Below are 14809 nucleotides of genomic sequence, written 5' to 3' on the forward strand. Positions count from 1 at the left end.
GAATCAAAATTAAATTTAGTTGGTACAGTGAAAATTCTTCGTTATGTGGTTGCAAGAAAAATAGACTGTATTGTTGGCCATGTCTTCTGGTTTCTACAGAAAAAATGGGTGGACCAGGTTCGCGATTTAAATAGTTTTAGAGTTTTAAAAAGGAGACATGAAATTGCTCCGTTACCTGCATGTAAGATGTATACCCAATTTGCTTCAGTTTGGCAAAACAAGAATCGAAAGTTCTCTTAACCAAGCTTTTAAAGCAAATGCTAAACATAATGAGTTTGTTAAAAAAATAGATAGGTGTATCCTTGGCACACTTATAATAGATACCCTATGTTTTTTTGGCCAAACAAGAATTAGCGTGTCGTGGTCATTTTGAGGGCGACGACTCTGACGATCGAGGCAATTAAAGGGAATTGTTAACATTTACCAAAAAAGATCAAAAATTTTGCCAACATCTAGAAACATCAACTGTTTTTCGAGAGTTTCAAGTGATATACAAAATGATATTATTGAAACTATACAGTGCGTCCGTAAAGTAGCGCATAAATTAATTATTTCGTAAACCGGTGACTTTAAGGAAAAATCCCAAAACAAGTTGGTTTTTATTTTTAAATTAAGATTTTTCGGCATATATATCATACTAGTGACGTCATCCATCTGGGCGTGATGACGTAATCGATGATTTTTTTAAATGATAAGAGGGGTTATGTGATAGCTCATTTAAAAGGTTATTTAATTCTCTAGTCAATAATATAAACATTAACACAATACAGGGTGTCCAAAAAATATATTTTTAATTAAATTAATTGACACAAAAAGATGAATGTATGTAATTTGTTTAATTGTTAATACAATTTTACTGCTGTCAGAAAACAGAAAAATGTTTTATTTGAAAAATAAACATTGATTTTCGCTTAAACGAAATGCTCAAACTGTCAAAAGGCAGGTGGGTGGCAGTTTAAGAGGATGGGTACGTATTTTCGGCTCAATGCTATTCAAATGGGGATTCATTTTTTTTCGAATCCTGAGAAAACTAATAAGTATTTTTAAAAAATTTAAACGCAGAATGAAAGATTACGTTATTGGCGAGGGCCGAAAGTCCCTGAGAACTTCTATAATGTTTATTTTAATAAGTTACAGGGGTGAAAAACTAAGAGAAAATTTAGTGTGATATTTAATTTAAATTATCTCATTCAAAATAAACTTTTTATTTATTCTAAGGGACTTTCAGCCCTCGGTAATAATATAGTCTTTCATTCTGCGTTTAAATTTTTCAAAAATATTTATTGGTTTCTTCAAGATTCGAAAAAAATGAACACAATGTCCGTGGTAATATTTCCAAATCTATCTTTGTCATACAACGCACTCAGTCGAATAGAATATTGTCAGCATACTGTCAGTCAGACAGTGACAATCAGTGACAATTTTAAATATTTGACATGGCATCGGGAATATTTGGAGTTGTTGATTAAATAATATTGATATATAGTGTATTTGATAAATAATTGATTTAAGACGTGAACTTAATAAAAAGTTATTTATTGTGTATTATTTGTGGAAGATCCAAGCAGAGAATACATCAGGATAATATATTCTGTGATCCAAGTATTTTGTTGTTAAAGATGTTCAAAATTGTAAGCGTTTCATAGTAACAATATATTATTAAAAAATCACTTTAACAATTTTCCTCTTTTCTCGATTGAGTATTAGTTTTTGTTGTACATATAAATTATTACAATAACTGAATACATAGTTAGTGAAAAAATTATCACATTTATTAACTGAATTAATAATTTGCAATTATAAAAATAACAGTTATCCAAGAACATTCAAAAGCCATCTCTAAATTACTGATGACATTTTCAAGTAGAATGACATTCTAGTAATGTTAACATATACATACCAGTGTGAATTTTACTACACGTAATTTTGCGTGTAAAGACAAAAAAAGTAGGGACACCCGTAAAATGTTTGCGAATTATGTACCGATGGCCTTAACATTGAATTTAAGCGAATAGCAATATTTATTTGTCAAATAAACATTTTTTTCCTGTTTTCTGACAACAGTGAAACGTATTTTGAATTAAATAAATTATATACATTCTTCTTTTTGTCTCAATTAATTTAATTATTTTTTTTTGAACACCTATAAATAATTATGTTAATGTTTATATTAGTGAATAGAGAATTGAATGCTCTTTCAAATAAGCTATTACATGACCCCAATTATTATCATTTAAAAAATCATCGATTACGTCATCACGCCCAGATGGATGACGTCACTAGTATGATATATATGCCAAAAAATCATAATTTAAAAATAAAAATCGACCTGTTTCGGGATATTTTCTTAAAAGTCGCCGGTTTACGAAATAATGAATTTATGCGTTACTTTATGGACATATTATACATTTAGCCATATTTTCATTTTTTAAATAAGATTTTTTGCATCTGGTTTTGTTAACACTTTAGAAAAAGTCACGCGTCGCCACTGCTAATAAGTAAAATACATGAGCTGTTGAGAAACATATGGATACAAGAAACAATGCCAACAGATTGGACCGAAGCAATCATAATAATATGTCCTATAATATTTAAGAGAGGATATAAAAGTTACTGTCAGAACTATAGGGGCATAGCATTGCTCAAAATAACATACAAAATACTAGCCGTGCATATTAAAAATAAGGTAACACTAAACTATGAGAATATAATTGGAGAATACCAATGTGGATTTAGGAGGCGACGTAGTACTGTGGATCAAATCTTCACCCTTCGGGAAATATTGGCAGAAAGTCACGTATATGGAAAATAGACAGTCGCACTCTTCATAGACTTTAAACAGGCATTCGACAGAGAGAAAAGAAAAGAACTGTTTGAAGCACTCAGAGACTTAAACATTAGAACGAAACTGACTAAAATGATAAAAATAACATTAGATAAAACAGAAAACAAAGTCAAATTACATACCAACCTAACTGAAAAATTTGAAGTCAGAGAAGGAGTACGGCAAGGGGACCCATTGTCATCGCTGTTGTTCAATATATTGTTAGAAAATAAAACCTACAAGAGGGCCTACATAAACAGGTCTGGCCTCGTATATTCCAAGAAACACGTCTAGCATTTACAGACGATATTGTGTTCATTGCCAGAAGTAAAACAGAATTAAGAGAGACAGTGAGAAGATTAGAAGAAAAAGCAAATAGCAAGGGCTTGTATATTAATGAAACGAAAACCAAATATATGGAATGGACAGACGAACCGTTCATTAATGAACAGTACCTCACGCTGACTACATTAAAGAATAAAACCTACAAAGGGCCTATAGAATAAAGATGATGAAAAATGCCCCCAACTCGATTCGAATTCCATATAGGTGACTGTTTAGCACAGAGGCGTGCGGTCCATTGAAGCGGGGGAAGCACCGCTTCCCTATTTATACTTCGATATAAGAAAATATATTATTAATTAATATTTAATAATTAAAATTTTTTCCCTAATCCAAGTAATCTACGACATATTACCTAGGCAATAGGCATTGAAAAATATTAAAAATTAATCGCGTACGAACGAACTCAATATGCACACAATTCAACTATTCGGTCCACTCCTGACAGAAGCGCATCTCAAAATCGCCGCTTGTCATGCAGTTGTCCCGTTTAAAAATTGGTTAGGGTTCAATGACCGCACCCACCAGTCGCGCGAATTTTGGTACCCTGGCCTGGAAGCGATCGTCCTTCCCGAAAATGAGATGCTCCGACTCTTACTGCTGCAGCTGCTGAGGTGCTTAGGTATTACATACATTCGCTTAAAGAATATTTCGATTTAAATTTTTTGAGAGATTTTTCCTTTTACTGATCTTTTATTTGACATTTTACAGAAGTCAAATGGTATTGCATTTTGTATAAGACAAATTGATGAATTTATTAATACGATAATTAAAAAAACGAGAGCAGTTTAAAAATATTTGGGATAAAACTGAACATATGGGGTTTGAACACGAAAGAAAAATAATGAAGATTGATAATTTCGGAGACAGAGAAAACAGAGGAAACAAAGAGACCTTTTGATAATATTCTACAACAAATGAATTCTAGCTTTCAAAATTTTAACGATTTAAAATTTGTAGAATTATATATAATCTTAATATTTCTAATTATAATTCATTAAAATTTCCCACACAGGAATTTATTTCACTACGATTAAATAATGAAAATTTTTTGATATCCCAGCTTTGCATTCTCAGTTAAGTGTCATTTATGAAACAACTGACATTAATGATAAAGAAATACCCAGAAATCTGGGATTTCTTTATAACTACTGGTTTAAACAAGTCACTGTGTGAAGTGGTTAAGTTGTGTGAATTAGTACTAACTATCCCAGCCACAAGTGCATCAGTTGAACTAAGTTTTGCAGTATTAAGATGCATTAAAAGTTTCAAATTAAGAGTTTAAAAGAAATTCAACAAGCGAAGACAGGCTTTGAAAGTTAGCCCTATTATCCACTGAAAAAGACTGCATTCAACAAGTATCAGAACTTGATAGGAGAATAGACCTCGAGTATAAATAAGTGTCATTTTAGTGAAAGTTGTGTATTGTGGAAAATGCCTCGGAGTATAAATTTTTTTTTAAATAGGATTCTTCTTTAGAAAACCAAGCCCGGCGCGAGGACTCAAGGCCCGAGCTAGCAATACAGATCAATGATAGGTCACTAGTCACTAGAAATAGCGGGAATAGAGTGCCTCACGCATTTATCGGGGTAGGATTTAGTGTGTGAGTCCTTGTACCCAGGACGTCTCACATAAGCACTTTGCTGATAGAGAGCCCTTGCGCATCAGAGTGTTATCAGGTGGGAAGTGGCTCGACCCTTAAGAAAATATTTTTATATCCTTATTGAATCGCTTCCCCTTTCGAAAAAGTCACCGCACGCCACTGGTTTAGCACATATAGAGCAACTCATTTTCTGAAATTTTTAGCCCCCTAGGTGGTCACGTGACCCACCTAGATCCTAATTAGGCTTTTTATGTTTTTATTTTTTATCTCAGCCGCATCAAGAGCTAGCGAAAAACTTTGAATAAAAAAGTTGTAGGTTTCAAAAAGTACTGTCCGAATTTTTTTTTTATTTTTGACGGGATATTTAAATTTTAGAACGATTTTAAATGAGTATAAAAAAATAACTAAGATATTCGTTTTCACAAAAAAAAATGTATAACGTGTATTTTTGCATAATATTTCACCACGAATTTTTTCAGATGTTTAAAATTGGTGAAACGAACTTCTAAAAATAAAAAACCGCATTTTTTCACTTTTTGATACAATTTTATACAATGTGTATCAAAAAGCGTTTTCTATTTTTAAAAGTTCATCTCACCAATTTTAAAGGTCTGAAAAAATTCAGGGTGAAATATTATGTAAAAATACACGTTATATATTTTTTTCGTGAAAACGAAAGTTTATTTTTTTATTAAAGAAATAGTTATTTTTTTATACTCATTTAAAATTTTAAAATCGTTTACTCATTTAAAAACATAAAAAGCCTAATTAGGCTCTAGGTGGGTCACGTGACCACCTAGGGGGCTAAAAATTTTAGAAAGTGAGTTTCTCTATATTTGCTATACAGTGACCTATATGGAAGTCGAATCGAGTTGGCATTTTTAATCATCTTACCCGGCTAGGCCGTTGAAAAAGTCAAGAAATTAGAGTACCTGGGAGCGGTATTCTCGTGAGAACCTGGTAACAGCGATGAGATACAAAAAAGTCATGGCTAGGAATCGCTGTCTATATGCCGTAAATAGAGTGCTGAGAAGTTCCCACATATCTAGAGGTGCCAAAATTAGGTTCTATAAAACCGTAATCTGAGTGACCTAACTGATTTCAACATTACTTTACATCAGTGTGGTCCAACCTCAGGCACGCGGGCCGCACGCGGCCCGAGGCTCGTTAAACTGCGGCCCCCGCAAACACATTTCAAAAATATTTTGCCATTGATAACTTTTACCTGTCTAAACCCCCTCTGTGGCACAGTGGTAAGAGCGCCTACCGTTGGATCGAAAGGTCCGAATGGTCGTGAGTTCGAATCTCACCAGGGTCAGGAATTTTTCGTTTATTATAAATTAATGAATGAAGATAGTTTCTGTCCTTGTAGGATCGGTACTCACCGGAGGGACCGCAGACGTTCGGATACAATCAGCATCTCTTTGCAAAGACAATGACGTTGACTTTGCAAAGTAACAAGACACTTACTCAACACACACTACACATGACACTAAGTACCTCATGTTGTGACTGGCTGAATGACATAAAGTCCATGCCATCAAAAAAAACCCTGTCTAACTTTCCGTAATCTTAAGAAAGTAGTTAACCTTGAACACCCACTCCCGATGAGCGGGCAGTTAGCTTCAGTCAGCTGCACGTGTCGTGTTGAATTAACAGTGGCGAATAAATTCAATGTTAAATTCAAAATGAGTAGTGCCAAAAAACTTATTTCTTCATCGAATTAAAAGGCAAACCTCAGTGCATTATTTGTTGTCAAGTACTCACGGTATCAAAAGAATACAATATTAGTAGGCATTATGAAACCCAGCACAAAACAAAATACGACAAATATCAAGGGCATCTCGCAATACTCTTGTAAAAGAACTTAAAGCTAAATTGAATAAACAAAAATCTCTATTTACAAAGCCGACAGCTGTTCAATCATCAAGCTTAGCAGCATCATATTATGAAGTATGTTTAGAACTTGTCAAAAGTAAAAAAGCATTTAGAGATGGAGAAATGAATAAGCGGTGTGTCGTTAAAATGGCGCGAACCCTTGGAGATGAAAAGATGTCCAACAATTTTGAATGTGTTTCAGTTTCTCATCAAACTGTATCTAGAAGAGTTGATGAGCTGAATACTCTGTATTTAAAAAAAATGGTCGACACAATTCGTGATTGTGTGTACTACTCCTTAGCCCTGGACGAATCTGTTGATATTACTGACAAAAATCAGCTATTAATTTTTGTTAGATGTATCAGTGAAGATTGATGTGTAACTGAGGAACTTCTAAAACTGCACCAAATTTAAGACGGGACCAAAGGTATAAATATATTTGAAGCAGTTAGTGACGCTGTGAAAAATATAGGCGGTTTTCAAAAGTGCTCTTGCGTTTGCACCGACGCGACGGAGCAAAAGCAATGACGGGACGCATAACGGGATTGGCTGGACTTTTGCGGGAAAATGGTGTTAACTGTGTTATGTTTCATTGCAGTATCCATCAAGAGGCTCTCTGCGGAAAGATAATTAAAATCAACGATACTATGAAAACTGTAGTGCAGATAGTAAACAGCTTAAGAGGAGGAAACAGAGCTCAGCGACACCGAAAATTCATCTCTTGGAGGAATTAAATACTGAATATAAGGATGTCCCCCTACATTCAGAGATACGCTGGTTGAGTGCAGATAAATGCCTTAGAAAATTTGTTTCTTTAAGAAAAGAGATCTTACTATTTTTTGAAACGGAAATTGTTATTAACACGGACGTATTTATAACGGAGCTTAAGAACAAAACATTTCTTCATGAACTGGCATTTCTAACAGACATTACCTCTCATTTGAACACATTAAACCTACAACTCCAGGCAAGGGCGGATCCAGGACCGATTTTCGGGAGGGGCCATAAACTTCTTTTGGAGAGGGAACCGTAGGTACGAAGGGGGGGGGGTTTAAAAATTAGGGTTACAATGTTGAGTTTTAAGGCACTTCTCATACACTTTTACCGTGTGTGAAAAGTGCCTTAAAATTCACCATTCCTGCCGTAGTACCGATTCCTACACATTTCTTCGGATCCAAGTGCAGTTCTTTCAACAAGTTTAATAATACCGTTTTTCCCAATGCTTCTCCTGCCAGGCCTTGTTCTTCCCTCTTTCTTGATTTTCAGTAATTATTTTTAGGTTCTCATAAGCGTCAGTGAACTTGACAAAGTCTTCACGAATGTTGTTATTGTATCAAATGTCTGTTGTTGTATATCAAATTTAGGGAAAACTAAAACTTTTCCACATGGGATACGTCTGTCGTTTCGTCAAATATGACAGAGTAATAATTTGCACTTTGAACCTCATCCATTATTTGTTCAATTATTTCTTCACCTTAACATTAATTGATTTTGACTGGTGCTACTAATGTATGTTGCTCAGAAAGATGTTGTGGATAGGTGTTATTTAAAAGTCTTATCTCCTGATGCGATTTTAAACCTTAACAATTCCCCTCGTTGCTAGGTCCAGCATCTTCGTCCAGAAGCAGAAGGCCATCATCACGATAGTCTCTTAGAGGAATATTTTGTCGACCTATAACACGAACACTATTATAGACTATAGACCCTACTCTTGGTCATAGTCTTTCTTTATTTTTTTGTATCTGTTTAGACCTCTGAGAGTCTATCTGGTTAATGACTGACTTTTGAGAGTTGCGATAACTTTGTAGAAAATCCAGCTCAACCTGAACGCACTCCTTGTGGTATGATGTTTTTTCATGGGTTTGTATGGCTCCGTCTTTGCTCATGAGTTTGGCGAAAGATGTTAAAGGTTTAGTGACAAGGCTTTGGGCTGTCATCCCTTTATTGAGACCATATTTTTTATTAGAAAAAAAAACGCAATATTTGTAAAACCATTCCTTTTCACTGTGCGAAATTACCATTCAACTCCTTTGTTCGAAGTGCTAGTGACCCAAGTAATGCTTCATTTCTTTTTTATTCTTTGTGTGTATAGAAGATGGAAATTGATACGATTTTGATGGCTGTCAAGGTCGTTCTAACAATTGGCCCTTTGTAAAATTATCAACATTTTGATTTATAAAACATTCTCTGTCATTCTTGAAGCTTCCACTACTGCCTTTGTTCAATTCTAGTCCAGAAAACATATTTATCCCGTTTTGTGCATATTATGTGTTTGAAATTAAAAACATTTGAACTGCAAATATTTAAATTTATATTTTTTTAAATTCTCGGAGGTGGCCATGGCCCCCTCCCTGAATCCGCCCTTGACTCCAGGGGAAAAATAAGACAGTATTATCACAGTTGGTTGGTCAAATTGAGACATTTCTCAAAAAACTTGATCTTTTCGAGAACTGCATGAAAATAAACGACCTCGCACATTTTCCTGCGTGTTTCGAAATAAATCAAGAAGAAACCATGGTCGATTTCTTGAGGTTTGCAAAAGTTCTTACAGAAATAAAAAGAGAATTCGATGAAAGGTTTTCGGAATTTGATGCACTAAAACCCGATCTTGAGCTTTTTAACAATCCATTGGGAGTCAACATCCAGAACCAATCAGCAGAATATCAATTAGAGCTGTGCGAACTAAAGTCCGATTCGTTTTTTCAAGCAAAGAAAAATGAAGACAGTACATTTTGGAAGTTAGTCTCCAAGGATCGTTTTCCTAAATTTCGTAACTTTGCGTTGAAACTGTATTCAATGTTTGGTAGTACGTATACACGTGAAAGTACATTTTCTGCCTTAAAGCATATTAAATCTAAAACACGTAATCGCATGGAAAACGATTCTCTGGAAGCGTGTATTAGACTCACTACGACTAGCATACATATAGATGTGCAAAAGTTAGTAGAGGATAAACCCTTGCCTCAAATATCCCATTGATTTTTTATTTTATGTTAAATTTTAAACATAACATGTAAATTGTAAACCATAATAAAATACTTGTAAATAATATTTCGTTTGTATATTATTTTTTAAAATAAACTTTTTTTGAATGAGTCGAGTTCTCTGGCCCTTCATAATAATTTCATATTTAATACGGCCCGCAACGTCTAACTAAAAGGTTGGACCACACTGCTGTACATAATCAAAGAAAATGACCAGAAGCGATCAATATCCGATTGTTTTTGTAATTTTATGTTGACCAGTAATGATTCTTGGTCAACATAAAACTACTAAAACAATCGGATATTGTTAGCTTCTGATCGTTTTTTTTTTTTATTATGTAAAGTAGTGTTAAAATCAGTTAGGCCACTCTGGCTCTCATGGTCTCATTTATGCTTGTTAATTTTTTTTCAAATTAAATACGTCCTATATACTGCAGACAAAGATTAGCTTCTTTTCTAAAGTCTTTTATGACAATAAAAATAATTTCAACAGAGCGCCGCGCTCATAACGCGAACAAAGGAGTTTTGTTTAAGTTTTCTATCCAGTCTTAAGGTGTTATTAAGTTATTGCTATAGCTGTAATTTAGTATTTTTAGTAAACTCATACTATTATATATTTTAATTTATTTAACATATAGTGACAGTATTTACATACGATATATTAACAAATAATTTACACTATGACATCCTGCAATTTATAAAAACAACCAGAAGGACAAAATAAAAAAATGAAATTATTTAAAAATGGTAATTTATCCTTATTCTTAAGTTCTATATAATAATATATTTATCATTAAACTGCAGCACTCTTCTTTTCGTGATACTTTCTCATCCTTTCTTCAAGCTCTGGTCTAAAATGCCTGATTAGTCCTTGAACAGGCCATGCTGCACCATCAGCAAGAGCGCAGATTGAGTGTCCTTCAACTTGTTTGCTGATTTCCCACAACATATCAATCTCATCTGGTTTTGCATTACCATCTACAAAACGGTATATCATTTTGTTCATCCAGTTCACCCCTACAATAAAAAAACATACTAGAGCTTATCATCATAATACAAGATGCAGAAAGAAAAATAAATTATAAATTAATGTTACACTTCTTTAAAATCAATTTATTCAAACACCAACAATATTCAAATCTTTAACTTATAGCCCGATCAAAGAACAATCTGACCCCAAAAGGGGTCAGATAAAGGAAGGATGAAAATTTGAGAATAGGTAGTTGAAATTGTCTATTATTATATAAGAAAAAGTTTACAATTCTACACCCCCTCCATTTTACAAAAATGGAGGGGAATACCCCCCTTTCGAAGGTGAAAAGTATACATTCAAAATAAATCCGGAATTGGATAAAATGACAAATTCTAAGCAACTTTTGTTCTATAGATTTTTCTCCCTCAGTCAATACTTTTCGAGTTATTTCCAAGTAAATATGTATGTTTATTTTTAACAGAAAAAAACATGTTTTTGGACGATTTTCGGAGAAAACTCAAAAAGTAAGTATTTCAGCGAAAAAAATCTTAGCAAAAATATAGCTTATAAAAAACTGAAAAAAATGGTGTATGCTTGAGGTCTGTAGACCACTAGAAGCAGAGTTGTAACTAAGGAAAAGTAGGTTCTTCTTCATCCAATTTCAAATCGAATATTACAATGTGAAATAACCCAAAAACGGAGCACTTTCGGGGAAGATTCATTTCAACTTTTTTAAAGTGTTTAAAAAAAGGTTTATTTTTGTTTTTTAAAAAAACTTTTAACATTAAAAGTAAGTGAGTTACGCTCAAAATGTTGTTGGTCCCTTTTATTTTTTGGTAAAAAAATCGCGAAAATCGCCCCCTAATTAGCATCACAAATAAATTTTATCATTACCACTTCACAAGTTAGGGAGCGTTCAAGTATTACGTAACGCGGTTTTTAAAGATTTTTGACCCCCCCTCCCCCCTACGTAACGTACCTTAATGGGGCGTTTACGTATTACGTAACGCAATTTTTGAAGATTTTTAAAATATATGATGTTTAAAATATTTTAATATTATGCTGCAAAATTTTGCTGCCAGACTTTCACCATGTAATCAAGTCAAACCACAGCTCAGATGTTACCTGGGGCATAATATTAAAATATTTTAAACATCCATGCTTTAATTGGCATTTTTAACCGATGTTTCCTTAACGGGCCACTTATACAGGGCTTTGACCCACATATTTTTTGTTAAACTATATCTTGGTTGTTAGCATGTAAACTTCACGTAAGCACTGATGATGACTGGTAAACCAGTCGAAAACTAGTTATGTGATTGTGATGTAGCCCTTTTTAAGGATTTTAAATATATACCTTTTATAAAGGATTTACTGTTTTTTGTATTACATGGTATACAGCCAACTGCAGGAAAACTTTTTCCTTGTGGATACTTACTTTTTGAGTTATCGGCGAAAAACCGTCCAAAAACATTTTTTTTTGTTAAAAATGAAGTGAAAAAACTCTATAGAACAAAAGTTGCTTAGAATTAGTCATTTTTCCAATTCCGGGCCTATTTTGAACGTATATTTTTTCACTCCCGAGAAAATATTTTTCACCCCGTATTTCCCAATTTTTGGTAAAATGGAGGGGATGTAAAATTGTAAAATTTTTCTTATACAATAATAGACAATTTCAACTACCTATTCCCAAATTTTCATCCTTCCTTTATTGTTTTGGAGGTTTTCGTAAAATTTTGTGTTCTCTGATCAGGCTATTAATGACAACTATGAACTTGTTATTTGAACGATCAACTTCATGTATAATAAATATAATAGCATGGCATCATTGATTCAATTTCTAAATATATTCTATTTTACATATTTATTTTTCTTAATTATGTATGCGAGTTGCTGCGTATAGGGATTTTCATTCACAGTCATTTGTTTCGAGCTTCTGCCATGTGTCACATAATATTAATATATCTACGTCATACGTTATTGATATATAACAATGATACAAACCAAAGACGTATGGCATAGATATATTAATATTATGTGACACATGACAGAAGCTCGAAACAAATGACAAACGATGAAAAGCCCTATATGATAGGATCGTATCCAACTTGGTGCCTATGCATTTTGGATGTATCAAAGTTGCGCGTGAAGTTAGGCGTGTTGAAACAGTTGAGATTTTGAGGTCAACCCCATTTTGAACATTCTAAAATTTAACACCTCTTCTTTTTCGTCAAGGGACTTTTCCTATGTGGAATCTATCTTAAGGAAGTCATAACACTGCTTCCTTCCTTTATTGGGACCGTGCAAGTTCGGCAAAGCGATACCTGGTTTCTACGCTCAGCAACATTATTCGCACTTTTAATTATATTGGCCTGGTTACTGGATAATTGTCAAGGCCATAGTCCAAAAAAAAATAATAAGAAACAATAAGATTCATGATATGTTGTTAAAACGTAAACAATTTTATGTAGTAAATAAAATTAGTTATTAAAATGCAGCACTGCAAGCAAAATACAATTAATTAAATTTACCTTTATACACTAAGCATCAAAATTAACGCACCACCTTAAAAATGGGACATTTTGATGTCTCGTATTTCCTAAACCTGTTGTCCGATTTGAATGATTTTTTTAGTATATTATAGCTTTATTCTTCAATAATATCGATGTAATAATATTATTGCTAGACATGTAAATGTTATTATATACCGGGTGTAACAATGATAGTGTGTTTTTCCTCAAAGTTTGGAACACCCTGTGGAATATTCTAGCGTATATAAAATATTGAAATTAAAACACAACTGTAGATTTAGGCTTTCTTAACATTTTGCTTTTCGATTCATTTGCTTATGTGGGATAATAAAAAGTTAGGTGCTTTAACAACTAACCATGTTATTCATCAATACAGGATGTTTCTAAATAAGTGCGACAAACTTTAAGGGGTAATTCTGCATGAAAAAATAATGACCATTTGCTTTGTATATATTTGTCCGCTAATGCCTTATTTCCAAGATACGGGATGTTGAATTTTTTCTTACAAACTGACGATTTATTTATTGCTCTAAAACCGGTTGAGATATGCAAATAAAATTTAGTAGGTTTTAACAGGTAGTTATTGCGCATTTTTTGACATACAATTAAGAATTTTATATTCACCATTGGCGTGCATACGAGTCATATTACCCGGTCATATTACCCGTATGCACGCCAATGGTGAATATTAAATTCTTAATTGTATGCCAAAAAATGCGCAATAACTACCTCTTAAAATCTACCAAATTTCATTTGCATATCACAACCGGTTTTAGAGCAATAAATAAATCGTCAGTTTGTAAGAAAAAAATTCAACATCCCGTATCTCGGAAACGAAGCATTTGCGGACATGTGTATAAAGCAAACGGTCATTATTTTTTCATGCAGAAATACTCCTTAAAGTTTGTCGCATTTATTTAGAAACACCCTATATTGATGCAAAACGTTGCTAGTTGTTAAAGTACCTAACTTTTTTATTATCCAACATAAGTGAATGAAGCTAAAAGAATAATGTTAAGAAAGTCTAAGGCTACAGTTGAGTTTTAATTTCAATATTTTATATACGCCAGAATATTCCACAGGGTGTTCCAAACTTTGAGGAAAAAACACACTATCATTGTTACACCCGGTATACAAAGACACTTATCTGTTTAGCAACAATATTATTACATCGATATTCTTGAAGAATAAAGCTATAACATATTAAAAAAATCAATAAAATCGGACAATAGGTTTAGGAAATACAAGACATAAAAAATGTCCCATTTTTAAGGTGGTGCGTTAATTTTGATGCTTAGTGTATAATAATTGCATATCATATCAATATTGTGGAGCAATATATAATTTTTCTTCTTCAATGACAGTAGGTATGAAAGATACGTCAATTTGACAATTTCAATTGACAATATGAATTATTTAAGAAAGTTGCAAGATTTCTCCGCTATTCTCGCACGATCGTTTCTCGTATCCCCTCCAAGTACTTGCACACCGCGAATAGTTATTTGTCAATAACTAGTGTATCAAGGACAGACTGAAGCCAACAGGGCGGATCAGTTCCATAGTATGGAGCTAATCTCTTGATTGAACCCTACCACTTTCGTACGAAGTTCTGTCTTATGTTTGAGATTGTATAACCATACTGAGTCACCTATTTCGAAAGTTGTCGTATCATGC

General features: G+C 33.3%; 1 protein-coding gene across 1 annotated transcript in view; it reads right to left on the reverse strand.

Annotated features, from left to right (window-relative positions):
- Positions 1-10238: 10238 nt before the first annotated feature.
- The window catches only part of LOC126890063 (NADH dehydrogenase [ubiquinone] flavoprotein 1, mitochondrial), a 36412-nt gene continuing 31841 nt past the window's right edge, over positions 10239-14809 (reverse strand). The window contains exon 7 of the mRNA XM_050658889.1: positions 10239-10648. Coding sequence (XP_050514846.1) covers positions 10425-10648 — 224 coding nt within the window. The 3' untranslated portion in view covers positions 10239-10424. The remainder of the gene's footprint in view (positions 10649-14809) is intronic.

Source organism: Diabrotica virgifera, chromosome 8, assembly GCF_917563875.1.
Source record: "Diabrotica virgifera virgifera chromosome 8, PGI_DIABVI_V3a".
In the NCBI taxonomy this organism is placed as follows: domain Eukaryota; kingdom Metazoa; phylum Arthropoda; class Insecta; order Coleoptera; family Chrysomelidae; genus Diabrotica; species Diabrotica virgifera.